Source organism: Papio anubis, chromosome 12, assembly GCF_008728515.1.
Source record: "Papio anubis isolate 15944 chromosome 12, Panubis1.0, whole genome shotgun sequence".
NCBI lineage: Eukaryota > Metazoa > Chordata > Mammalia > Primates > Cercopithecidae > Papio > Papio anubis.
This window is the reverse complement of record NC_044987.1, coordinates 112,388,247-112,415,251: the sequence shown is the minus strand read 5'-3', so window position 1 is coordinate 112,415,251 and position 27,005 is coordinate 112,388,247. Positions and strand designations below refer to the sequence as shown.

General features: G+C 50.8%; 2 protein-coding genes and 1 long non-coding RNA gene across 5 annotated transcripts in view; 2 read left to right on the top strand and 1 right to left on the bottom strand.

Annotated features, from left to right (window-relative positions):
• The first annotated feature begins 1,583 nt into the window (after positions 1–1,583).
• Positions 1,584–7,381, top strand: INTS5 (integrator complex subunit 5). The gene is made up of 2 exons (XM_003909697.5): positions 1,584–1,748; positions 4,237–7,381. The coding sequence occupies exons 1-2, from the start codon at positions 1,669–1,671 to the stop codon at positions 7,214–7,216; spliced, it is 3,060 nt and encodes a 1,019-aa protein (XP_003909746.1). The 5' UTR covers positions 1,584–1,668; the 3' UTR covers positions 7,217–7,381.
• Positions 7,382–7,507: 126 nt separating this feature from the next.
• The window catches only part of LOC101010538 (neutral alpha-glucosidase AB), a 29,774-nt gene continuing 10,276 nt past the window's right edge, over positions 7,508–27,005 (top strand). Inside the window, exons 1-10 of one of the 3 annotated variants that reach the window (XM_009185835.4) lie at positions 7,508–7,667; positions 15,085–15,189; positions 15,342–15,450; positions 16,014–16,141; positions 23,161–23,340; positions 23,785–23,850; positions 24,674–24,743; positions 24,915–25,002; positions 25,088–25,184; positions 25,443–25,623. In XM_009185835.4, the coding sequence (XP_009184099.3) occupies positions 7,630–7,667; positions 15,085–15,189; positions 15,342–15,450; positions 16,014–16,141; positions 23,161–23,340; positions 23,785–23,850; positions 24,674–24,743; positions 24,915–25,002; positions 25,088–25,184; positions 25,443–25,623 (1,062 nt within the window). In that variant the 5' untranslated portion in view covers positions 7,508–7,629. Of the gene's footprint in view, positions 7,668–15,084; positions 15,190–15,341; positions 15,451–16,013; positions 16,142–23,160; positions 23,341–23,784; positions 23,851–24,620; positions 24,744–24,914; positions 25,003–25,087; positions 25,185–25,442; positions 25,624–27,005 lie in introns of those variants that run through there. The other 2 variants (XM_003909691.4, XM_021925646.2) reach the window with 2 other exon arrangements.
• LOC103877443 lies at positions 8,334–8,732 on the bottom strand. The gene is made up of 2 exons (XR_637142.4): positions 8,573–8,732; positions 8,334–8,452 (listed from the first exon to the last, which is right to left on the bottom strand). It is a non-coding gene; the product is annotated as an uncharacterized LOC103877443 (long non-coding RNA).

Below are 27,005 nucleotides of genomic sequence, written 5' to 3'. Positions count from 1 at the left end.
TAGCTAGCTCAATTTGTTTTGGATTCCCTCTCCCTCCTTCTCTCTTATTTTTTCTTTTTCTTTTATGAGTTTGCTCTTCTTTCTTTCCATTTCTTTTCTGCTTTCTCTCTTCCCTTCTCTCTCTCTTGTAAAAGCATTTTTGTAGGCAGGGTGCGGTGGCTCACACCTGTAATCCCAGCACTTTGGGAGGCTGAGGCAGGCGGATCACCTGACGTCAGGAGTTCGAGACCAGCCCGGCCAACATGTGTCTAATTAGCTGGGCGTGGTGGCACATGCTTGTAGTCCTAGCTACTTGGGAGGCTGAGGCAGGAGAATTGCTGGGAGGTGGAGGTTGCAGAGCCGAGATTGCACTCCAGCCTGGGCGACAGAATGAGATTTTAAAAAAAGGCTGGGTGCGGTGACTCATGCCTGTAATCCCAGCACTTTGGGAGGCTGAGGTGGATGGATCACTTGAGTTCAGGAGTTGGAGGCCAGCTTGGCAGACATGGGGAAACCTTGTCTCTATAAAAATACAAAAATTAGCCAGATTTGGTGGTGGGCGCCTATAGTCCCAGCTACTTGGGAGGCTGAGGCTGGATAATCGCCTGAACTTGGAAAGCGGAAGTTGCAGTGAGCCCAGATCTCGCCACTGCACTCCAGCCTGGGTGAGGGAGTGAGACTCTGTCTCAAAAGGAAAAAAAAAAGAAAAAGAAAAAGAAAACGAAACAAAAAAACAAAGAGAGACTGGCTGGGTGTGGTGGTTTACTTCTGTAATCCCAGTGCTTTGGGAAGCTGAGGTGGGAGAATCACTTGAGGACAGGAGTTGGAGATCAGTATGGGCAACATAGGGAGACACTCCCTCCACCCGCTGCAAATCCCTAACTCTGAAAATATTTAAAAAGTAGCCAAGTGTGATGATGTGCTCCTATAATCTCAGCTACCTGGAAGACTGAGGTGGGAGGATGGCTTGAGCCCAGGAGGTCAGGGCTGCAGAGAGGGGTGATTCTGTCACTGCACGGTCACAAAATAAACAACAACAACAACAAAACCTTCCTATACTTCATTTTTTAAAAGTTGTGAGTTGAACATTTTGTATTTTTGGCGTTAGGAAAAATAATTAAAATCTCACTGTGAGTGTCTGCGGCCAGTTTGTGTGTGTGTGTGTGTTTATCGGGAGTCTCGTTCTGTCGCCCAGGCTGGAGTGCAGCGGCAAGATCTCGGCTCACAGAAATCTCCGCCTCCCGGGATCAAGCCATTATCCTGCCTCAGCCTCCCAAGTTTACAGGCATGAGCCACCACGCCCGGCTAATTTTTGTATTTTTAGTAGAGACGGGGTTTTGCCATGTTGGCCAGGCTGGTCTTGAACTCCTGACCTCAGGTGATCCGCCCTCGGGCTCTCAAAGTGCTGGGATTACAGGCGTGAGCCACCGCGCCGGGCCTAGTCTGTATGTAAATAGGCTTTTGAAAAAAGTGGTTGCATATAGGGCAGATCGGCTTCCTGCTATCATCGTCCCGGGATTTTGCTCTGGGACTCCGACGGAGTGCGGAACCAATGTAAGAGGGTCCAGGACATCGCCGGATTAATTTTCCTGAGAGGCCTGGTAGCTGGTTCCTTTCGCGTTTCCTGTAAGCGCGCATGCGCCGCCTGCGCTCCGCCGCTCCCGCCTCGGGCTCGGCTCGGGCTCCGGGATGTCCGCGTTGTGCGACCCTCCCGGGGCCCCAGGGCCTCCTGGGCCTGCCCCGGCCACCCACGGTCCCGCGCCTCTCAGGTAGTTAGAGCCCTTGGCACCTTCCTCCCACCGCGTGGCCCCGCGCCGATCCCCAGCCTTCTCGGTAGAAACCCGGATCCTACCTCGAGAACTCACGTCAGGGTTCTCAGAGAGATTCTTGGTCAGGTCCTCCCAGAACTCAGGGACTGCCTCACCAAAACTCAGGGCTCCAGTGCCCGCCCTCCCAAGACCTCGGGCCTGCCTCTCCCTAGACTCCGATGCCTAACTACCCTCGACCCCGAGCTTCCTCTCCCAAGAGTCGGGGGTATCATAACTCTTGGGAACCCAGCTGCCCTGGCCATTTTTGACCCTGGGAAACCCAAGATCCTGACTTCATAGAGACTCCCTGAGACCCCAGGCCCAGAAACAGAATGCAGTCCGGCTAAGATACTCCCTTATATTAGGGTGTTTTTTTGGAGGAAACAGAGGAATGGCACTGTCAGAGCCTTATCAGCACCTAGAGGATGCTGTCTTCTTTGACAGAAAAGGCGATAAGAGAAAGGGGATTTTCCGCCTTACATAACTCTGGTTTCTGAACCTCTGAGACTGAACCCATATGTTTTAGGAGGGAAAGGGCTGAAAAGCATTATTACTTTGTGCCCTGGGACACCCTGATGTCCAGGCACATTGAGGGTGCTGGGTAGATGGTGGTTGTTGATGTGGTAGGTGACTAAGATTTTGCAGAATATGGGAAGAAACAGATATTAGGAGGGAGAGCCCTTAATAAGGGGCTTACAATTTTTTTTTTTTTTCCCATTAAGAGCAGATTTCAAGGTGCTTGTGTTGTGGGATGGGGTGGGGCAGGGGTGGTGGTGGAAGGTGATAAAGCTGGAATGGAAAGGTGACTTTTTTTTTTTTTTGAGACGGTCACCCTGTCTCCCAGGCTGGAGTGTAGTGGCGTGATCTCGGCTCACTGCAACCGCTGCCTCCTGAGTTCAAGTGATTCTCGTGCCTCAGCCTCCCGAGTAGCTGGGATTACACCATGCCTGGCTAATTTTTTCGTTTTTGTTTTTGTTTTTTTTTTTTGAGACAGAGTCTCGCTCTGTCACCCAGGCTGGAGTGCAGTGGTATGATCTTGGCTCACTGCAAGCTCCTCCGCCTCCTGGGTTCACACCATTCTCCTGCCTCAGCCTCCTGAGAAGCTGGGACTACAGGCGCCCGCCACCACACCCGGCTAATTTTTTTTTGTATTTTTAGTAGAGACAGGGTTTCACCGTGTTTGCCAGCATGGTCTCGATCTCCTGACCTCGTGATCAGCCCGCCTTGGCCTCCCAAAGTGCTGGGATTACAGGCGTGAGCCACTGGGCCTGGCCTGTATTTTTAATACAGACAAGGTTTCACCCTGTTGGCCAGGCTGGTTTTGAACTTCTGACCTCAAGTGATCCACCCTCCTTGGCCTCCCAAAGTGCTAGGTTACAGACGTGAGGCACCGCAACCAGCCTGGAAATGTTTTTAAAGCAGATATTATAGAAACACAAATATAGTCAATTCAACAAATATTTATTGACTACCTTCCATATACTATGTACCTCAATAGAAGTGGATTCAGTGTTGAAGAGCACAGAAATGGTTCCTACACTCTTGGCGAATATAGTCTGATTGCTTAACCTTGATTTCGTTCGTTTATTTTTTTGATGGCACACACAGCTGGAGTGCAGTGGTGCGATTTTGGCTCACTGCAACCTCTGCTTCCAGGGCTCAAGAGATCCTTCCGCCTCAGCCTCTCTAGTAGCTGGGACTGCAGGCACATGCCCCCATGCCTGGCTAATTTTTTTTTTTTTGTAGAGATGGGGTTTCAGTATGTTCCTCAGACTGATCTTGAACTCTTGTGCTCAAGCGATCCACCAGCCTTGGCCTCCCAAAATGCTGGCATTATAGGCGTGAGCCACTGGAGCCAACCTTGATTTATCTGTAAAATGGGATCATAATAGTACCTACCTTATTGAACTGTTGTCAGGATTGAAATAATACATGCCAAGTATTTAAAAGAGTACCTGTTGATGTTCTAAGAGTTATCTATTACTGATATTATTACTGTTGTCACTGAAAGAAACATAGCTTTTGGCCGGGTGCGGTGGCTCATGCCTGTAATACCAGCACTTTGGGAGGCCAAGGCAGGCGGATTACGAGGTCAGGAGATTGAGACCATCCTGGCTAACATGGTGAAACTCCATCTCTATTAAAAATACAAAAAGAAAAAAAAATTAGTCGGGTGTGGTGGCAGGCGCCTATAGTCCCAGCTACTTGGGAGGTTGAGGCAGGAGAATCACTTGAACCCAGTAGGTGGAGGTTGCAGTGAGCCAAGGTGGCACCACTGCACTGCAGCTTGGGCAACAAAGCAAGACTCTATCTCAAAAAACAAACATTCTTTTATGAGGGAAGTAATTTTAATATCCCTGTTTAATATAAAAGACAAAGCTCATGCAGGAAAGGTAAGTTGCCTAACATCTTACAACACTCTAAGTCTGTTTCTTTTGCTTCCTTATAGTGCTCAGGAGCTGTCCCAGGAAATCAAGGCTTTTCTGACTGGCGTAGACCCCCTTTTGGGCCACCAACTCTCAGCCCGGGAACATGCTCGCTGTGGTCTTCTCCTGCTCCGTTCTTTGCCACCTGCTCGGGCTGCTGTGCTTGACCACTTGAGAGGTGTCTTTGATGAGAGTGTCCGGGCCCACCTGGCTGCCCTGGATGAAACCCCTGTGGCTGGTCCACCTCATCTCCGTCCACCTCCAGCCTCCCATGTCCCTGCTGGGGGACCTGGTCTAGAGGATGTGGTTCAGGAAGTGCAGCAGGTGCTGTCTGAGTTTATCCGGGCCAACCCAAAGGCCTGGGCACCTGTGATTAGTGCATGGTCCATTGACCTCATGGGGCAACTGAGCAGCACGTACTCAGGCCAGCACCAGCGTGTTCCCCACGCTACTGGCGCTCTTAATGAACTGCTACAGCTGTGGATGGGTTGTAGGGCCACGCGTACATTAATGGACATCTATGTGCAGTGCCTCTCGGCTCTCATTGGTAGCTGCCCAGATGCGTGTGTGGATGCCTTGCTGGATACCTCTGTTCAGCATTCTCCACACTTTGACTGGGTTGTGGCACATATTGGCTCCTCTTTTCCTGGCACCATCATTTCCCGAGTTCTCTCCTGTGGCCTTAAGGACTTTTGCGTCCATGGTGGGGCTGGAGGTGGAGCTGGCAGCAGTGGTGGAAGCTCTTCTCAGACCCCCTCTACAGACCCCTTCCCTGGATCTCCTGCCATTCCTGCGGAGAAACGGGTGCCCAAGATTGCCTCAGTTGTAGGCATCCTAGGGCACCTGGCCTCCCGCCATGGAGATAGTATCCGACGGGAGCTCCTGCGAATGTTCCATGATAGCCTGGCAGGGGGAACTGGAGGCCGAAATGGGGACCCCTCCCTTCAGGCCACGGTTCCCTTCCTACTGCAGCTGGCAGTCATGTCACCAGCTTTGCTGGGCACAGTCTCTGGAGAGCTTGTGGATTGCCTCAAGCCCCCAGCTGTGCTGAGCCAGCTGCAGCAACACCTTCAAGGATTCCCCCGAGAGGAGCTGGACAACATGTTGAACCTGGCTGTGCACCTGGTGAGCCAGGCCTCTGGGGCAGGTGCCTACCGCTTGCTGCAGTTCCTGGTGGACACAGCTATGCCTGCTTCGGTCATTACCACCCAGGGCCTGGCTGTGCCAGACACCGTACGTGAGGCTTGTGACCGGCTAATCCAGCTGCTGCTGCTGCACCTGCAAAAGCTGGTTCATCACCGGGGAGGGTCTCCTGGGGAAGGGGTGCTAGGCCCGCCCCCACCTCCCCGCTCGGTGCCCTTTTTAGATGCGCTAAAAAACCATGTTGGAGAGCTGTGTGGAGAGACGTTACGATTGGAACGGAAACGCTTCCTCTGGCAGCACCAGCTCTTGGGCCTGCTATCTGTCTATACCCGGCCTAGCTGTGGACCTGAGGCCTTGGGCCATCTGCTGAGCCGAGCCCGAAGCCCTGAAGAGTTGAGTTTGGCCACCCAGTTATATGCAGGGCTAGTGGTCAGTCTGTCTGGCCTCCTGCCCCTGGCTTTCCGAAGCTGTCTGGCTCGGGTGCATGCAGGGACATTACAGCCTCCCTTCACGGCCCGGTTCCTGCGCAACTTGGCACTGCTAGTAGGGTGGGAACAGCAGGGTGGTGAGGGCCCTGCAGCCCTAGGGGCGCACTTTGGGGAATCTGCCTCAGCCCATCTGTCTGACCTGGCGCCTCTCCTGCTACATCCTGAGGAGGAAGTAGCTGAAGCTGCTGCCTCCCTCCTGGCCATTTGCCCCTTTCCTCCTGAAGCCTTATCCCCCTCCCAGCTCCTGGGACTGGTAAGGGCTGGGGTGCACCACTTCTTCGCCTCTCTGAGGCTGCATGGCCCCCCAGGTGTGGCCTCAGCCTGTCAGCTTCTCACCCGCCTGTCTCAGACGTCCCCAGCTGGACTCAAGGCTGTCCTGCAGCTGCTGGTTGAGGGAGCCTTACATCGAGGCAACACAGAACTGTTTGGAGGGGAAGTAGATGGGGACAATGAGACTCTCTCAGTTGTTTCAGCTTCTTTGGCTTCTGCCTCCCTGTTGGACACTAACCGGAGGCACACTGCAGCTGTGCCAGGTCCTGGAGGGATTTGGTCAGTTTTCCATGCTGGAGTCATCGGCCGTGGCTTAAAGCCACCCAAGTTTGTCCAGTCACGAAATCAGCAGGAAGTGATCTATAACACCCAGAGCCTCCTCAGCCTCCTGGTTCACTGCTGCAGTGCCCCAGGGGGCACTGAATGTGGGGAATGCTGGGGGGCGCCCATCTTGAGTCCAGAGGCAGCCAAAGCAGTGGCAGTGACCTTGGTGGAGAGTGTGTGTCCCGATGCAGCTGGTGCAGAGCTGGCTTGGCCCCCCGAGGAACACGCTCGGGCCACCGTGGAGCGGGATCTCCGCATTGGCCGGCGCTTCCGGGAACAGCCCCTGCTCTTTGAGCTGTTAAAGCTGGTAGCAGCTGCTCCTCCAGCCCTGTGCTACTGTTCCGTGCTGCTTCGGGGGCTGCTGGCCGCCCTCTTGGGCCATTGGGAAGCCTCTCGCCACCCTGACACGACCCACTCCCCCTGGCACCTGGAGGCATCCTGCACCTTAGTAGCTGTCATGGCTGAGGGAAGTCTCCTGCCTCCGGCCCTGGGTAATATGCATGAAGTATTTAGCCAACTGGCACCTTTCGAGGTGCGTCTGCTGCTGCTCAGTGTCTGGGGATTTCTCCGGGAGCATGGGCCGTTGCCTCAGAAGTTCATCTTCCAATCAGAGCGGGGTCGCTTCATCCGGGACTTCTCCAGGGAGGGTGGAGGTGAGGGTGGACCCCACCTGGCTGTGCTGCACAGTGTCCTCCACCGCAACATCGACCGCCTGGGTCTTTTCTCTGGCCGTTTCCAGGCACCTTCACCGTCCACTCTCCTTCGACAAGGGACGTAGCCTTTTCTTGCTCTGGAAGCCCAGGGAGGTTGAGCAGTGAGAGAGGGAAGGGACTAACGTGCGACGGCAGGGTGGAGGTTCTAAGTCCTTGGCCTAAGGAGCGCTGTCACTTTTTTCTCTCCCACTTTTTTTTTCTAAATAAAATTTGCCGACTTGAGAAAACCAGTCCAGTGCTTCTGTCATGCTGAGAGCGTGCGAAGTCGGACAGCTCCTGGCTCTGGACGTTCCCGCCCCTGGCCTGAAGCCCCGCCCCCTGCGATAATTTAGAGTGTGCACTCTACCAATGAGACAGTTGCCCGGCGGCGCTCAGGCCGAACCAATCAGAAGGCCGGAAGGGGCGGGAACTAGGATACGTGGCTGAGTGCGCGTGGTGGGGCGGGAGGTTCGGGGTCAAGGAGCAAACCCGGCACAAGATGGCGGAGGTAGCGGCAGTGGCGGCGCGTAGGAGGCGGTGAGAAGCCCGGAATCTGGGGGCACGCCTGGGACGCCCCTAGATCCCCCAAGCCCCATTCCACTCCTTCCTGTGTGTTCTCTTGACACTCTGCCACCCCCGGCCTCGCGAGGAACCTTTGTTCCTCTGGAGGCGGCCTCAGACGCCTCCAGTCTCCCCGTGGTAGATCCGAGCGACGCTGGGGGCCTTGCCTCTGGGGCTCCGGGCTCCCGCCGGGCGGCTCAGTAAAGCCGCAGCTGTGCGTCTTTCTCGGCCTTGGCCGCTCTCAGCCGCCGCCTTCCTTTGGCTGCTTGCGGCGGTCAACGTCGCCGCCCCCTTCCTGCAGTGCGCGGGGTCGTCGGGGCGGGGGAAAAGATGCGGCCTGGCTTCGGGGAATGCAGCCTGTGGCCCTGCGGCCCCTCGGCTGAGCTGGAAGCACCGGGTCGGCAGTTAAGCCTGTACTACCCTTCTGGCTGTACTCCCTAGAGCTCCGAATCCTCCTCTGCGCTTGTCTTCACGTGAGCACCAGCTCTGGCTTAGTTCACTGTCCACGGTCGCTGGGCACGGCCCAGGATCCAGTAAGCTCACGGCGTGGATGGTGTTCCTCAAACACAACATGTAATCGAATGACTTGGTCCACGCTGTCTTGTTTATATTACTGGGGGAAAAAAAGATTCGAAACATACCAGCAGTGCCACAAATGTTTACTAGGACCTAACGGATATACTGAGGTGGGGTAGGCGTGTACTGTCCGAAGCGATGAAGAAAGCTTGGATCATAAACTCAGTTATTTGGGAGCCTGTGATCTGAAACAATAAATGGGTGCAACTTGCCCTGCAGCTTATTTCTGACTTTGGCCTATTAACTCCTCTCTCGGGGTGGTCAAGGCATCCGTTAATTCCTTAGGGCCCTCCAACAGGTCATACCTGAAAGATGCTTTAGAAATCCTATCTCCATTGGCATCTTTCCGAACCAATTTTACAGACTGCAAATAGGGCCCCAGAGGGTGTTTAACTCACTGTACTTCCGTTTACTGCTGCTTTTGGCAGGTGGACATGGGTCAGTGGCCGAGAGTGCCTGTTGCAGTCACTCAGGTCACTGCAGGGCCTGTGCCGCATGCCTTGCTATAGAATTTTCTAGTAGCATTTATTCAGCTTGTTTTGCTAATAGTTACTCCTGCTTGGCTTGTTAAACCACAGTGCCTGGTGTTTTCTTCATTTTTCTGTCTGGCCTGCTGTGGAACAGTTGTTTCTGGAGCTGGAGGAGTGTCCTGTGATGAGATCACAGTACACTCTGTGATCTCATTTCTGGTACTTTTCTTTTAGCTTTCAAGCAGATGCTGAAGCTAATGCTGGATAACTAGATAAAATGTGTATAATAGACCCTGTCTTTAGTTACCTTATTATAGGTTGTCAAATTTTATTTATTTGTTTGTTTACTTATTGAGACAAGGTCTAGCTCTGTTGCCTAGGATGGAATACAGGGGTGCAATCTCTGCTTACTCCAGCTTCCACCTCCCGAATTCAAGCGATTCTCCTGCCTCATCCTCCCGAGTCCTGGGATTACAGACGTGTGCCACCATGCCCAGCTAATTTTTGTATTTTTAGTAGAGACGGGGTTTCACCACATTGGCCGGTCTTAATTAATTTACTTTTTTGAGGCAGAGTCTTGTGCTGTGGCCCAGGCTGGAGAGCAATGGTGCAATCATAGCTCATGCAGCCTCAAACTCCTGGGTTCAGGCAGCCCTCCAGCTTTAGCCTCCTGGGTAGCTGGGACTACAGGCACCAGCCACCATGCCCCACTACTCTTTTTTTTTTTTTTTTTTTAAAATAGAGATGAGATCTTGCTATGTTGCCCAATTTTTTTTTTTTTTTCTTTTTTCTTTTTTTTTTTTTTTTAAGACGGAGTCTTGCTCGGTAGCCCGGGCTGGAGTGCAGTGGCCGGATCTCAGCTCACTGCAAGCTCCGCCTCCCGGGTTTACGCCATTCTCCTGCCTCAGCCTCCCAAGTAGCTGGGACTACAGGCGCCCGCCACCTCGTCCGGCTAGTTTTTTGTATTTTTAGTAGAGACGGGGTTTCACGGTGTTAGCCAGGATGGTCTCGATCTCCTGACCTCGTGATCCACCCGTCTCGGCCTCCCAAAGTGCTGGGATTACAGGCTTGAGCCACCGCGCCCGGCCTTTTTTTTCAAATAGAGATGAGGTCTTGCTATGTTGCCCAATCTTCCCTTTTTGACCTCCCAAAGTGCTAGGATTATAGACATGAACCACTGTGCCCGGCGGTTGTAAAACTTTATTGCTTAGAAGAACCCTCTCACCCCCAGTTTGAAACACTTTCTCAGAGCATGCTCCTATTCTGCCTACATCGGTGTCACTGGGAGAGCATGTTTAAAATGCAGTGTCAGCTGGGCGCGATGGCTCACACCTGTAATCCCAGCACTTTGGGAGGCCGAGGCGGGCAGATTACCTGAGGTTGGGAGTTTGAGACCAGCCTGACCAACATGGAGAAACCCCGTCTCTACTAAAAATACAAAATTAGCCGAGTGTGATGGCACGCGCCTGTAATCCCAGCTACTTGGGAGGCAGAGGCAGGAGAATCGCTTGAACCCACGAGGCAGAGGTTGCGGTGAGCTGAGATCATGCCATTGCACTCCAGCATGGGCAACGAGCGAAACTCAGTCTCAAAAAAAAAAATAAATAAAATGCGATGTCCAGGCTGAGTGCAGTGGCTCTCACCTGTATTCCAGCATTTTGGAAGGACAAAGTGGAAAGACTTCTTTAGCCTAGGAGTTCAAGCAAGCCTGGGCAACGTTTTTTTCTCGTTTTTGAGACAGAGTCACACTTTGTCACCCAGGCTAGAGTGCAGTGATGCGATCTTGGCTCACTGCAACCTCTGACTCCCAGGCTCATACCATTCTCATTCCTCAGCCTCCCCAGTAGCTGGGATTACAGGCATGCGCCACTACGCCTGGCTAATTTTTGTGTATATATGTGTGTATATATATACACACACACACGTATATACACACATATATATGCATATATATGCACACATATATGCATACATATATATACACACACACATGCATATTGTATATATTATTTTAGGTGGTGTCTCGCTGTGTCGCCCAGGCTGGAATGCAGTGGCACAACCTTGGCTCACTGCAACCTCCGCCTCCCGGGTTCGGGCGATTCTCCTGCCTCAGCCTCCCAAGTAGCTGGGACTACAGGTGCCTGCCAACACGCCCAGCTAATTTTTTGTATTTTTAGTAGAGATGGGGTTTCACTGTGTTAGCCAGGATGGTCTCAATCTCCTGACCTCTCGGCCTGTCTCGGCCTCCCAAAATGCTGGATTACAGGCATGAGCCACCGTGCCCAGCCTTTTTATATTTATTTTTTTTTGTATTTTTAGTAGAGACGGGGTTTCATCATGTTGGCCAGGCTGGTCTCAAAACTCCTGACCTCAGGTGATCCACCTGTCTCGGCCTCACAAAGTGCTGGGATTACAGGTGTGAGCCACCACGCCTGGCCTAGTTTTTGGATTTTTAGTAGAGATGGAGTTTTGCCATGTTGGCCAGGCTGGTCTTGAACTCCTGATCTCGTGATCTGCCCACCTGGGCCTCCCAAAGTACTGAGATTACAAATGTGAGCTACCGCGCCTGGCTGATTCTTAACAGACATTAAAATTTGAGAGTTTTTGTTTAGGATTTACTCAGAATCCTAAGGATGAATCCTGGATGAATATATTTGTCAACCTAACTTATTTAAATAAGCCTATTAGTCTCTTGTCTGTCATTTGATAGCACATTGGGAAACTGACAATTTGCGATAAGCTTGGGATGATGGTTCTCAATGAGACATGCCCATTTCATCCTGCTAGGGATTAGTGTGCTGTATTGTGCATCATGGTGAAGCACATGTCCCAGAGTCAAGCACAACTGGGTTCAGTTTGTTTCACCATTTACCAGCTATTCAGCCTTGGGTGAACTGTTCAACCTTTTATGCTTTAATTTTCTCATCTGGAAATAAACCCCAACCCTATATTCACCAAGAAAAGAATGAAAGAAAGGGAAAAGAAGTATGCATGTAAAGAAGTGGTTGTGAACCCAGGTTACTCATTAGAGTTGTTTAGGGAGCTTTAAAAAAACTTTAGCCAGCTGGGCCCGGTGACTCAATGCTTGTAATCCCAGCACTGTGGGAGACCGAGGCAGGTGGATCTAGGTCAGGAGTTCGATACCAGCCTCGCCAACATGGTGAAACCCCATCTCTACTAAAAATACAAAAAACTAGCTGGGCATGATGGCAAGCGCCTGTAATCCCAGCTACTCGGGAGGCTGAGGCGGGAGAATCCCTTGAACCCAGGAGGCAGAGGTTGCATTGAGCTGAGATCACGTCACTGCACTCCAGCCTGGGTGACAGAGCAAGACTCCATCTCAAAAAAAAAAAAAAAAATCTGATGCACAGGCTCCTCTGTGATTAAGTTAAAATATTTAAAAGTGAGACCAGGTCACTGGTATTGTTAAAAATGGCAGGCTGGGCACAGTGGCTCACACTGTAATCCCAGCACTTTGGGAGGCCAAGATGGGAGGATTGCTTGAGCCCAGGAGTTTAAGAACAGCCTAGGTGGCCGGGCGCGGTGGCTCAAGCCTGTAATCCCAGCACTTTGGGAGGCTGAGATGGGCGGATCACAAGGTCAGCAGATCAAGACCATCCTGGCTAACATGGTGAAACCCCGTCTCTACTAAAAATACAAAAAACTAGCCGGGCGAGGTGGCGGGCGCCTGTAGTCCCAGCTACTCGGGAGGCTGAGGCAAGAGAATGGCGTAAACCCGGGAGGCGGAGCTTGCAGTGAGCTGAGATCCGGCCACTGCACTCCAGCTTGGGCGACAGAGTGAGACTCCGTCTCAAAAAAAAAAGAACAGCCTAGGCAACAAAGTGAGGCTCTGTTGCTACCAAAAAAAAAATTTTTTTTTTTTTTTTGAGTCAGAGTCGTGCTCTGTTGCCCAGGCTGGAGTGCAATGGTGTGATCTGCTCACTGTAGCCTCCGCCTCCACCTCCTGGTTCAAGCAATTATCCTGCCTCAGCCTCCCAAATAGCTGGGATTACAGGCCCCCACCACCACGCCTGGCTAATTTTTGTATTTTTAGTACAGATGGGGTTTCACCATATTGGCCAGGCTGGTCTCGAACTCCTGACCTCATGATCCGCCTGTCCAGCCTCCCAAAGTGCTGGGATTACAGGCGTGAGCCACTGCGCCTGACCAAAAAAAAACTTTTAAAAAAGTTAGCTGGGTGCTGTGGCTACCACCTGTAGTCCCAGCTACTTGGGGAGGGCGAGGCAGGTGGATCACTTGAGGTCAGGAATTTGAGACCAGCCTGGCCAACATGGTGAAACTCCGTCTCTACTAAAAATACAAAAATTAGCTGGGCATGGTGGCGTGCTCCTGTAATTCCAGCTACTTAGGAGGTTGAGGCACAGGAATTGCTTGAACCTGGGAGGCGGAGGTTACAGTGAACTGAGATCATGCCACGGCCCTCTAGCCTGGGTGATGGAGTGAGACTGTCTCAAAAAAAAAAGCAAAAAACAAAAACTGCAGGCAGAATTGAAAACTAGTAATATAAAGTGATTACCCAGGCCCCTAGGAGTGCATTAGGGCTCAGAACATTTTAGCTATTGTTATTTTTTTCCAGCTTTGGGTAGTGATGGTGGTGTTTTGAAGATACAGGAGTGGAAATCAGAGAAACAGGCTGCTTAAGGTACTAGGGATGTTAGGACCCTAGGAACTGTAACCAGCAGGCTAGGTTTTTTTGTTTGTTTTTTTCCTGAGACGGAGTTTTGGTCCATCACTTAGGCTGGAGTGCAGTGGCGCAATCTTGGCTCACTACAACCTCTGCCTCCCGGGTTCAAGCGATTCTCATGCCTCAGCCTCCCGAGTAGCTGTAACTACAGATGCTCAACGCCACGCCCAGCTAATTTTTGTATTTTAAGTAGAGATGGGGTTTCATCATGTTGGCCAGGCTGGTCTTGAACTCCTGACCTCAGGTGATCCACCCGCCTCAGCCTCCCAAAGTGGTGGGATTACAGACTTGAACCACCATGCCCGGCCTCATCTTTAGCTCTTTAACTCTGCATCCACCCAATACCCTGCCCATAGAAAGGTGTAGCTTGCTTTGTTTCTCTGTTCCATACATATGCTACTACCATTTCCTCTGAGACTGGCTGTTACTGCTCCTTTCCTCTGAGAGGCTGATGTCACCAGAGTCAACACCAGGGCCTCTGAAGGTGAAAGATCCTCTGTCTACTCGCCTTTATTTTATTTTTATTTTTTATTTTTGAGAAGGAGTTTCGCTCTGTCGCCCAGGCTGGAGTGCAGTGGCGCGATTTCGGCTCACTGCGAGCTCCACCTCCTGGGTTGATGCCATTCTCCTGCCTCAGCCTCCCGAGTAGCTGGAACTACAGGCGCCTGCCACCAAGCCCGACTAATTTTTTTTTTTTTTTTTTGTTTTTTGAGACAGAGTCTCGCTTAGTCACCCAGGCTGGAGTGCAGTGGCGCGATCTCGGCTCACTGCAAGCTCCGCCTCCCAGGTTCACGCCATTCTCCTGCCTCAGCCTCCCGAGTAGCTGGGACTACAGGCGCCCGCTGCCTCGCCCGGCTAATTTTTTGCATTTTTAGTAGAGACGGAGTTTCACCGTGTTAGCCAGGATGGTCTCGATCTCCTGACCTCGGGATCCGCCCGCCTCGGCCTCCCAAAGTGCTGGGATTACAGGCGTGACCGACTAATTTTTTGTATTTTTAGTAGAGACGGGGTTTCACTGTGTTAGCCAGGATGGTCTCGGATCTCCTGACCTCGTGAACTTGTGATCCACCTCAGCCTCCCAAAGTGCTGGGATTACAGGCGTGAGCCACCGCGCCCGGCCCCTTTTTTTTTTTTTTGGAGACAGAGTCTCGCTCTATTGCCCAGGCTGGAGTGCAGTGCCCCAATCTCGGCTCACTGCAAGCTTCGCCTCCCGAGTTCATGCCTTTCTTCTGCCGCAGCCTCCGGAGTAGCTGGGACTACAGGTGGCTGCCACCATGCTCGACTACTTGTTTTTTTGTATTTTTAGTAGAGACGGGGTTTCACCGTGTTAGCCAGGATAGTCTTAATCTCCTTCCTTGTGATCCGCCCGCCTCAGGCTCCTAAAGTGTTGGGATTACAGGCGTGAGCCACTGTGCCCAGCCTACTCTGCCTTTCAAAGGGAAGGTGTGAGTGAGCCAGCTTCTCAGGCCTGATTCTTAACCCCATGTCCACTCTGCCTTCTTTTCTGTTTGATGTTACTCCATCTTTCTTCCCCCTTTCCTCAACTATCTTAGTGCTGTGACAGGAAAAAGTTTTTCCTTTTGAAGGGGGCCCCTTCCTGACCCCCATGCTGATTGCTCCATCTTTATCCTTTTCTCCATAGGTCTTGGGCATCTTTGGTACTGGTTTTTTTAGGGGTCTGCCTGGGGATTACCGTCGCTGTGGATAGAAGTAACTTTAAGACCTGTGAAGAGAGTTCTTTCTGCAAGTATGATATTTCTGGGAGAAAGGGATGGAATGTAGGGTAATGTGGGAGGTGTCTGTGGCAGATGGAGTGCCTAAGGACACTGCAGGTGATAGAGGGACCTAGGGACGTTGCAGGTGGCCCCCTACCTTACTTCCCAACCCTTCACTTGGCAGGCGACAGAGAAGCATACGGCCAGGCCTCTCTCCATACCGAGCCTTGCTGGACTCTCTACAGCTTGGTCCTGATTCTCTCACGGTCCATCTCATCCATGAGGTCACCAAGGTCAGGGGAGACAAGGAGGAGTCTGGTGGGGGTGGGACAATGGCTGTGGGGTAATTTGGAAAGGGGGAAATTGTGGCCAACATTTTGTCCCAGCCTAACCTTTGAACTCTTACTTTACGAAGAAATGTGATCTTGGCCTTTAGGCAAAGGGCTCAAAGGAAGAGACACCTTAGGAGAGAATGGGTTCAAGGCCGGGCGCGGTGGCTCAAGCCTGTAATCCCAGCACTTTGGGAGGCCGAGGCGGGTGGATCACGAGGTCAGGAGATCGAGACTATCCTGGCTAACATGGTGAAACCCCGTCTCTACTAAAAATACAAAAAACTAGCCGGGCGTGGTAGCGGGCGCCTGTAGTTCCAGCTACTTGGGAGGCTGAGGCGGGAGAATGGCGTGAACCCGGGGGGCGGAGCTTGCAGTGAGCCGTGATGGCGCCACTGCACTCCAGCCTGGGAGACACAGTGAGACTCCGTCTCAAAAAAAAAAAAAAAAAAAAAAGAAGCCGGGCAGGGGGCATTCCATGGTGTAACCCCTTTCCTCTCTCCAGATCCAAACCTCTGTCCCCGCAGGTGTTGCTGGTGCTAGAGCTTCAGGGGCTTCAGAAGAACATGACTCGGATCAGGATTGATGAGCTGGAGCCTCGGCGACCCCGATACCGTGTGCCAGATGTTTTGGTGGCTGATCCGCCAATAGCTCGGTAAATTTTTCCTGAGAAGCATCCATTTCTGTGGCCCCTTTCTCCTTCCTGATGGACCTTTTTTTGGTTGCTGACATTCTTTCCCACAATAAGGTAGCAGTTAACTAGCATAGCACCTTGCCATACTTCTCAACCTTTCCTCACCTCTTCTTCTGTTTCACTTTTCTCTTTACCCCTTTATCCTCATTCATTCATTCATTCATTCATTCAGCAAACAAGTATTGCTTTCTCCTCCCTGACTGGCCTGGGCTAGGTGCTGGTGATATAAGTAGAAATAAACAAGGCCCTGTTTATTTACAGATCTAGTCCTCCAGGTATACCATGTCTGCCTGCCTGCTTGTTTGCTTCCTTCCTTCCTTTCTTCCTCCTTTCCTTTTCCTCAGATATTCAGAATAGGATTACTCAGATTATTGTGTGATGATACCCTGTCATCAGTGTTCCATGCATCCATCTGTGACTTTCTCTAAATACATAATTTGGAAAATAACAGTGGCCGGGCGTGGTGGCTCACGCTTGTAATTCCAGCACTTTGGGAGGTCGAGGTAGGCGGATCACTAGGTCATGAGTTGGAGACCAGCTTGGCCAACATGGTGAAACCCCATCTCTACTAAAAATACAAAAATTAGCCGGATGTTGTGCTAACCTGTAATCCCAGCTACTCAGGAGGCTGAGGCAGGACAGTTACTTGAACCCAGGAGGCAGAGGTTGCAGTGAGCCGAGACTGTGTCACTGCACTATAGCCTGGGCGACAGAGTGAGACTCATCTCAAATACTCCACCCTGTAAACTCTCCCCTCAGCCCAATCGTATCTCACTGTCCTGTACTCTTGACTGCTCTAGATGTAGGTAGTTGTTACTCTGAAGCTTATCATTCCTTTGCCTTTTTTTTTTGTTCTTACAGTTATGTGTGTATACCTGTGCACATATATATCTGTGTGCCTAAGCAATAAATTATATATTTTTTTTGTTTTTGAGCTTTACAGAGGAAGTATGTTAGTGCATGTGGTCCTCTGGGGTTTCCGTTTTTCACATAACTTTAATTCTGTTTCATATAGTTCTAGTTCATTCATTTTTACTGCTGCATATTATTATGTTGTATGAATATACCCCAGCTGATTAATCCATTTCTAGGTTGATAAGCCTTGGGGTTGTTTCCAGTGTTTTGCTAGCCAAAGTGTTGCTATGAAACTTCTTTTTTTTTTTTTTTTTTTTTGAGACGGAGTCTCGCTCTGTCGCCCAGGCTGGAGTGCAGTGGACCGATCACGCCTCACCGCAGCCTCAACCTCCGGGGCTCAAGCCATCCTCCCACCTCAGCCTCTGTAGGACTACAGGCGCTAGCCACCACACCAGCCTCTTTTTTCTTTCTTTTCCCTTTCTTTCTGTGTTTTTGTTTGTTTTTTTAAATAGAGACAGATTCTCCCTATGTTGCTTGGGCTAGTCTCGAACGCCGGGACCCAAGCAATCCTCCCACCTCAGCCTTCCAGAGTGCTGGAATTACAGGTGTGACCCACTGTACTCAGCCTAAAAAAGTGAGTTTTTTTTTTTTTTTGAGACGGAGTCTGGCTCTGTCGCCCAGGCTGGAGTGCAGTGGCCGGATCTCAGCTCACTGCAAGCTCCGCCTTCCCGGGTTCACGCCATTCTCCTGCCTCAGCCTCCCAAGTAGCTGGGACTACAGGCGCCCGCCATCTCGCCCGGCTAGTTTTTTTGTATTTTTTAGTAGAGACGGGGGGTTTCACCGTGTTCGCCAGGATGGTCTCGATCTTCTGACCTCGTGATCCACCCGTCTCGGCCTCCCAAAGTGCTGGGATTACAAGCTTGAGCCACCGCGCCCGGCCGCTATGAAACTTCTTGTACGTGTCTCCTGTTACCCTTGCGCAAGAGTTTCTCTTTGGTGTATAACTAGGAGAGGAATTGCAGGATTGTAGAATATGGAGATGATCAACTTCCCAAGATAAAGCCAAAGTGGTTTACCAATTTACACTTCCACCAATGATTTATTTATTTTTTTATTTTTTATTTTTTTGAGACGGAGTCTCGCGCTGTGTCACCCAGGCTGGAGTGCAGTGGTGCGATCTCGGCTCACTGCAAGCTCCGCCTCCCAGGTTCAGGCCATTCTCCTGCCTCAGCCTCCGAGTAGCTGGGACTACAGGCGCCCGCCACCACGCCCGGCTAGTTTTTTGTATTTTTAGTAGAGACGGGGTTTCACCATGTTAGCCAGGATGGTCTCGATCTCCTGACCTCGTGATCCGCCCGCCTCGGCCTCCCAAAGTGCTGGGATTACAGGCTTGAGCCACCGCGCCCGGCCCACCAATGATTTATAAGAAGGCCTCATTGAAGCCGGGCACGGTGGCTCATGCCTGTAATCCCAGCACTTTGGGAGGCTGAGGCGGGTGGATCAAGAGGTCAGGAGTTCAAGACCAGCCTGGCCAACATGATGAAACCCCGTCTCTACTAAAAATACAAAAATTAACTGGGCTTAGTGGAGTGTGCCTATGATCCCAGCTACTCGGGAGGCTGAGGCAGGAGAATTGCTTGAACCAGGACCCGGGAGGCGGAGGTTGCAGTGAGCCGAGATTGCACCACTGCACTCCAGCCTGGGCTACAGAGGGAGACTCAGCCTCAAAAGAAAAAAAAAAAGGGCCTCATTGATCTCCATCATTTCCAACACTTGATACTGTTGTTGGACTTAAGTTTTGTCACTGGCTTGTGTATAAAATGACATCTTATGGTGGTCTTGGCTTGGTTGTCTTTCCTGGTTTCTTTTATTTGCTTTTTAAATATTTTATTTTATTTTATTTTATTTTATTTATTTATTTATTTATTTATTTATTTAATTTTTTTTTTTGAGACGGAGTCTTGCTCTGTCGCCCAGGCTGGAGTGCAGTGGCCGGATCTCAGCTCACTGCAAGCTCCGCCTCCCGGGTTCACGCCATTCTCCTGCCTCAGCCTCCCGAGTAGCTGGGACTACAGGCGCCCGTCACCTCGCCCGGCTAGTTTTTTGTATTTTTTAGTAGAGATGGGGTTTCACCATGTTAGCCAGGATGGTCTCGATCTCCTGACCTTGTGATCCACCCATCTCGGCCTCCCAAAGTGCTGGGATTACAGGTTTGAGCCACTGCGCCCGGCCAATTTTATTTTATTTTGAGACAGAGTCTCGCTCTGTCACCCAGGCTGGAGTGCAGTGGCGTGATCTCAGCTCGCTGTAACCTCCCCCTCCCGGGTTCAAGTTGTTCTCCTGCCTCAGCCACCTTAGTAGCTGGGATTACAGGCGCGTGCCACCACACCTGGCTAATTTTTATATTTTTAGTAGAGACAGGGTTTCACAATGTTAGCCAGGCTGGTCTCAAACTCCTGACCTCAGGTGATCCACCCGCCTCAGGCTCCCAGAGTGCTGGGATCTTAGGTGTGAACCATCGTGCTCGCCAAGGTGTCTTTAAAAGAAAACACAAGGGCACAGGGCACACTGGTTCATACCTGTAATCCCAGCACTTGGGAGTCCGAAGAGGGCAGATTGCTTGAGTCCAGGAGCTTGAGACCAGCCTTGGCAACTTTGCAAAAGCCTGTCTGTACTGAAAATAGAAAAATCAGGTGTGATGGCATGTGCCTATGGTCCCAGCTACTCAGAAGGCTGAGGAGGGAAGATTGCTTGAGTCTGGGAGGTGTAGGTTGTAGTGAGCCAAGATCTCGTCACTGTACTCCAGCCTGGGTGACAGACCCAGACCCTGTCTGGAAAAACAAAAACAAAACCACGCATACATACTTTTGCTGCACATGGTGGCACGTGCCTGTAGCCCGAGCTACTCATGAGGCTGAGGCAGGAGGATCTCTTCAGCCCAAGAGTTTGAGGCCAGCCTGGACAACAAAGTGAGACCCCATCTCTTTCAAAAAAAAAAATACAGTTTTCTTTTTTTCTTTTTTTTGAGATGGAGTCTTGCTGTGTCACCCAGGCTGGAATGCAGTGGCATGATCTTGGCTCACTGCAACCTCCGCCTCCTGGGTTCAAGCCATTCTCCTGGCTTAGCTGCCCCAGTAGCTGGGATTACAGGCGCGCACCACCATGCCCAGCTAAGTTTTGTAATTTTAGTAGAGATGGGGTTTCACCATATTAGCCAGGATGGTCTCGAACTTCTGACCTCGTGATCTACCCACCTTGGCCTTCCAAAGTGCTGGGATTATGGCGTGAGCCACTGCGCCCAGCCAGTTTTCATTTTAGTTTTAGATTTATAGAAAACATGAAAGGAGGAGAGTTTGCACTTATCTGCACCCAGTTTTCCCTGTTTGTTTGTTTTCAGATGGAGTCTTGCTCTGTTGCCTGGGCTGGAGTGCAGTGGCACGATCTCAGCTCACTGCAGCCTCTGCCTACTGGATTCAGGCGATTCTTCTGCCTCAGCCTCCCGAGTAGCTGGGACTACAGGTGTGCACCACCACTCCTGGCTAATTCTGTATTGTTAGTAGAGGTGGGGTTTCACCATGTTGGCCAGGCTGGTCTCAAACTCCTGACCTAGTGATTCGCCCGCCTTGGCCTACCAAAGTGTTGGGATTACAGGCGTAAGCCACTGCGCCCAGCCTTCCCTATTATTAATATGACTGTGGTTTATTTGTGATACCTAGTGAATTGATAGTGATACATTATTTACTAAAGTTCATACTTGAGGTTTCTTTAGTTTTTTTGTATATTATTTTTCTGTTCCAAGATTTCATCCAGGATACCCTATTACATTTAGTTGTCATGTTTCCTTAGGCCTCCCTAGACTGATAAAATTTCTTAGACTTTTCCTTTTTCTTGATGATCCTAAAGGTATCTTTTGATGAACAGAAATTTCTAATTTTAATGTAGTTACATGTGTCAGTCTTTTACCTTCTGGTGTTAGCTTTTTCTTTGTTGTGTTTAAATAGTCCTTCTCTATCTCAAGGTCAGAAAAAACATATATATATATATGTATTGAGACAGAGTCTTGCTCTGTTGCTCAGGCTGGAGTGCAGTAGTGCGATCTCGGCTCACCACAACCTCCGCCTCCCATGTTGAAGTGATTCTTCAGCATCAGCCTCCCGAGTAGCTGGGACTACAGGTGTGCGCCACTATGCCCAAGTAGCTGGGACTGCAGGCGTGCGCCACTATGCCCAAGTAGCTGGGACTACAGGCGTGTACCACTATGCCCAGCTACTTTTTGTATTTTTAGTAGAGATGGGGTTTCAGTACGTTGACCAGGCTGGTCTCAAACTCCTGAGCCATCATGCCCGGCCAAAAATATATTTTTAAATTTTCTTTTTTTTTTTTTTTTTTTTGAGACGGAGTCTTGCTGTGCTCCCAGGCTGGAGTGCAGTGGCCGGATCTCGGCTCACTGCAAGCTCCGCCTCCTGGGTTTACGCCATTCTCCTGCCTCAGCCTCCCAAGTAGCTGAGACTACAGGCGCCCGCCACCACGCCCGGCTAGTTTTTTGTATTTTTAGTAGAGACGGGGTTTCACCATGTTAGCCAGGATAGTCTCGATCTCCTGACCTCGTGATCCACCCGCCTCGGCCTCCCAAAGTGCTGGGATTACAGGCGTGAGCCACCGCGCCCGGCCTTAAATTTTCTTCTAACACTTTTGCTTTCATTTATTTACTTATTTTGAGATCGGGTTATGAGACTGGCAAATTTTTGTATTTTTGGTAGACATGGGGTTTCGCCATGTTGCCCAGGCTGGTCTTGAATACGAGGGCTCAAGCGATCCACCTGCCTTGGCCTCCCAAAGTGCTGGGATTATAATTGAGAGCCACTGAGCCCAGCCTAAACCTTTTACTTTTAAATTTTAAGCAGGCTGGGTATGATGGCTCATGCCTGTAATCCCAGCACTTCAAGAGGCTGAGGCGGACAGATCACTTGAGGTCGGGAGTTCAAGACCAGCCTGGTCAACATGGTGAAATCCTGTCTCTATTGAAAATACAAAACTTAGCTGGGTGTGGTGGTGGGTGCCTGTAATCCCAGCTACTCGGGTGGCTGACGCACAAGAAGCACTTGAACCCAGGAGGCAGAGGTTGCAATGAGCTGAGATTGTGCCACTGCATTCCAGCCTGGGTGATAGAATGAGACTGTCTCAAGAAAAAAAAAAATTTAAATCATAATCTTTCTGCAGTTGATACTTGTATCTGGCATTAGATATATGATATCAAGAAATCAGGCGTGGTGGCTTATGCTTGTAATCCCAGCGCTTTGGGAGGCCAAGGAAAGTGCATCACTGGAGGTCAGGAGTTTGAGATTAGCCTGGCCGACATGGCGAAATCCCATCTCTACTAAAAATACCAAAAAAAATTAGCCGGGTGTGGTGGCACCTGGCTGTCATCTCAGTTACTTGGGAGGCTGAGTCAGGAGAATTGCTTGAACCTGGGAGGTGGAGGTTGCAGTGAACCAAGATTGTGCCGCTGCACTCCAGCCTGGGTAATAGAGTGAGACTCCATCTCAAAAAAAAAAAAAAAATCATTTTCTTCATATTTGGAAAATCATTTTTTTCCCTATATGGAAAATGTTTTTTCAATTCCATTTTTGAATAGTTCTCCTTTCCTCTCTCATCTGCGATGTCACCTCTTAGTATTTAGTACATTTAAAAAAGTAATAAGTGGCTGGGCGTGGGCTCAGGAGTTCAAGACCAGTCTCAACATGGAGAAACCCCATCTCTACTAAAAATACAAAATTAGCTGGGTGTGGTGGTGCATGCCTGTAATCCCAGCTACTCGGGAGGCTGAGGCAGGAGAATTGCTTGAACCTGGGAGGCAGAGGTTGCGGTGAGCCGAGATTGCACCATTGCACTCCAGCCTGGGCAACGAGAGCGAAACTCCGTCTCAAAAAAAAAGAAGGGTAATAAATATCCTTGGGTCTGTTTCTGGGCCCTTTATTTGGTTTTGTTGATTAACTTGTCTGTCCCTGCTCTGTTAGCACACTGCCTATTTCTCTTAGCAGGTAGATTTCCCTCTATCTTCTGAAGTGTCATTACTCCTCTCGGCCCTTTGTACTTCCTTATATTTCTTTTGATATATTTCCCAGGCTTTCTGTCTCTGGTCGTGATGACAACAGTGTGGAGTTAACCATGGCTGAGGGACCCTACAAGATCATCTTGACAGCCCGGCCATTCCGCCTTGACCTACTAGAGGACCGAAGCCTTCTGCTTAGTGTCAATGCCCGAGGACTCTTGGAGTTTGAGCACCAGAGGGCCCCTAGGGTCTCGTGAGTATAGGGGTTGGGACTGCAGGGAACCTAGTGTGAAAGAGCACAGGGGTGTTGTGAGGTCTGGCACTGGGAGGAGACAGGGTGGCGGGACAGCCAGGTAGGGGCTGGGGGCTGGGAGAAGCTCTCTGTCAGGGATGGTAGGAACCAGACCCGGGTGCGGTTTTTTCCATTTCCTGTACAGATCAGGAGGCAATCACTTTTGTCCCTGAGCTGTGGCCTGGGCATCTCTGGGAGGCCTGCCTGGGTCTGTGTCTCCTTCTTCCCCTTCTCACATCATCACATTTCCCAGATTTATTTTCTTCCTTTTTATTTTTTATTTTTTTTGGTTTCTTTTTCCCCATCTCTGGAAGTTTGTCGACTGAAACTCACTTTTATGTTTCTGTTTTTGTGTTGGTTTTGTGCCTCTTTTTCCCCTTCCCTACCCATCTCCTCCTGCCCCAGTTTCTCGGATAAAGTTAGTCTCACGCTCGGTAGCATGTGGGATAAGATCAAGAACCTTTTCTCTAGGTAAATCCTTGGCCACCGGTACTGTATGTGTTCCTCTGCCCTTACCCATTCCTCACTGTAGCCTTCAGGGGGAGGTGCCCCAGACCCTTCCAGCCTTTCACTCACCCCACTTTCCCCTGCTGTGTGATACCTGGTCCCGTTACCTGTTACCCTGGCTGGGAGCCCCCAGAAGAAGGAAGATGAAATACTCAAAGTCAGGTCCTTAAGGAGTGTAGGGAGCTTATTGCTTTGCCAAGAGATGGAGCTATGCTGCCTGTTGCTGGGGTTTCTGACTCTCAGCTAAGGGCCACCTAAGGTTCTGGGCAGAGCTACTTGCCCTTGAAAGCATTTTTTGGCGGAACCTCTTGAAGTCCCCGTGTATATCTGTAGAGGCTTGGTATAGTGTGACCCACATGATATACCTTGTGGGTCATACCTTGCTATATCTTGCAAAGCCCTTGTGTCAGGCCAGGAGCCTGACGCCCAGGGAGGGCAGTTGGGGGCACAGTCTTTCAGTAGAGGCAACAGAGCCAGGATTGGCATTCATAACCCAGGCCCCTGAATCAGCCTGCCTGTCTCTTCTGGGATGTTGGCAGAGGTTGGTGTACAGGCCTGTGCCTCCTGGTGGCACTTACTCCTCATTTTCCTTTCTCATTTCTCTCCCCATCCTTTGCAAACTTATCTGCTCATTGTGGGTTCCCTCTCCAAGCTTTAACATTTAGTCCCTTCCTCCAATGCCTTCGTTCCTTTGGACCCTTGGCTCTCTATTCCCCAACCCCTCCTTCCACTAGCCCCTCGTCCCTGCCCCCTCTGGATTGGAGCAGACAGCTCTCCTACCTTCCAGGCAAGGATCAAAAGACCCAGCTGAGGGCGATGGGGCCCAGCCTGAGGAAACACCCAGGGATGGTGACAAGGCAAGTTGGACGGGGTGGGTGGTTGGAGGATTGGGCTGACTGGGAGGCTGGAGGGGATAGGCCCATGAGAAACTTGAACTTAGTCTCACCATCAGGGATGGGATTTAGTTGATGGGAGTGGGAAAAGAGAACTGGTATGATTGGAGAGTGGTCCTCTTTTCTTCTTAACAGCCAGAGGAGACTCAGGGGAAGGCAGAGAAAGATGAGCCAGGAGCCTGGGAGGAGACATTCAAAACTCACTCTGACAGCAAACCATATGGTGAGGGGCTTGGGTTCCTTGGGTTGAGGTGCAGGGCTCCTTTCCACGCAGAAGCTCTGAAGCTTGTTCTTTGTTTTTCTTCTAGGCCCCATGTCTGTGGGTTTGGACTTCTCTCTGCCAGGCATGGAGCATGTCTATGGGATCCCTGAGCATGCAGACAATCTGAGGCTGAAGGTCACTGAGTGAGTCCTGTGGTGACATCAGGAAGATGGAGGTGGGCACGAAGGAGTCAGGCCTTTAGGGAGATGGGTGTGCACATTGGATACTCCAGACAAGCGTGGGTAACTTCCTGTGTCCAGAATCACCTTTGGTGATAAAAAATGTTTTGAGAAAGGACAGAGGAACCATTGCTTATCTCTCACCTGTGTCTGTGGAGTGGAGTCAGCGTATACTGCAGCCTGGGGCCAGTTAGCAGCCCGAATCTGTCTGTTTGCCTGCAGGGGTGGGGAGCCATATCGCCTCTACAATTTGGATGTGTTCCAGTATGAGCTGTACAACCCCATGGCCTTGTATGGGTCTGTGCCTGTGCTCCTGGCACACAACCCTCATCGTGACTTGGGCATCTTCTGGCTCAATGCTGCAGAGACCTGGGTTGATATATCCTCCAACACTGCTGGGAAGGTGAGAGCACAGGCATGGGGAGAAAGGAGGGAGTGAAGTTTCCAGGCCTTGAGACAAATAGGTATACTGGGGGCATTAGCTATTTGGGGCCTGGGTGAGATAAGGGGCCCTGGGCCTGGTGGGCAGCGTTTGAGTTCCCTAATCACTGCCAGATGACACATGCCCACTCACATTCTTAGGGAAGGCATTGGCTATTCTGGACTGACGGAATGCACTTATTATCAGTGTGTTGTGTGCTAGGTACTTTTCTGGGTGCTGGGGATACAGTGTTAACTGAGGTTCAAAAGGTTCTGAGCTGGGTGTGGTGGTTCATGCCTGTAATTCCAGCACTTTGGGAGGCTGAGGTGGGCAGATCACCTGAGGTCAGAAGTTGGAGACCAGCCTGGCCAACATGGCGAAACCTCATCTCTACTAGAAAAACAAAAATTAGCCAGGTGTGGCGGCGGGCGCCTGTAATCCCAGCTATTTGGGAGGCTAACGCAGGAGAGAATTGCATGAATCTGGTAGGCGGAGGTTGTGGTGAGCTGAGATTTCACCACTGCACTCCAGCCTGGGTGACAGAGCGAGACTCTGTCTCAGAAAAAAAAAACAAAGGTTCTGACTCACAGGGAGGAAGACATGTTAAACACATAACAAAGGAGGCAAGATGGGACCGGGCATGGTGGCTCATGCCTGTAATCCCAGCACTTGGGGAGGCTGAGGCAAGAGGATTGCTTGAGGCCAGGAATTCGAGACTAGCCTGGGCAACATGGCAAGACCCCATCTCTATAAAAACGTTTGAAAAATAAAAATAATAAGAAAGCAAGATGATGCCAGGCAGGGTGGCTCCCGCCTGTAATCCCAGCACTTTGGGAGGGCGAGGTGGACAGATCAAAAGGGCAAGAGATTGAGACCATCCTGGCCAGCATGATGAAACCCTGTCTCTACTAAAAATACAAAAATCAGCTGGGTGTGGTGGCGTGCGCCTGTAGTCTCAGCTACTCAGGAGGCTGAGACAGGAGAATTGCTTGAATTGGTGAGGCGGAGGTTGCAATGAGCCAAGATCGCACCACTGCACTCCAGCCTGGCGAAGGAGTGAGACTCCGTCTCAAAAAAAAAAAAAAAAGGCCGGGCGTGGTGGTTCACACCTGTAATCCCAGCACTTTGAGAGGCCGAGGCAGGCAGATCACGAGGTCAGGAGATCGAGACCATCCTGGCTGACATGGTGAAACCTCGTCTCTACTAAAAAATACAAAAAATTAGCCGGGCGTGGTGGCGGGCACCCGTAGTCCCAGCTACTCAGGAGGCTGAGGCAGGAGAATGGCGTGAACCCAGGAGGCGGAGCTTGCAGTGAGTTGAGATCGCGCCACTGCACTCCAGCCTGGGCGACAGAGCAAGACTCT

Bases quoted from the DNA above. Each gene is read 5' to 3' on its own strand.
- INTS5 (XM_003909697.5), top strand. From the start codon at position 1,669: ATGTCCGCGTTGTGCGACCCTCCCGGGGCCCCAGGGCCTCCTGGGCCT. The intron at 1,749-4,236 runs GTAGTTAGAGCC...GCTTCCTTATAG, and splicing joins CACGGTCCCGCGCCTCTCAG to TGCTCAGGAGCTGTCCCAGG.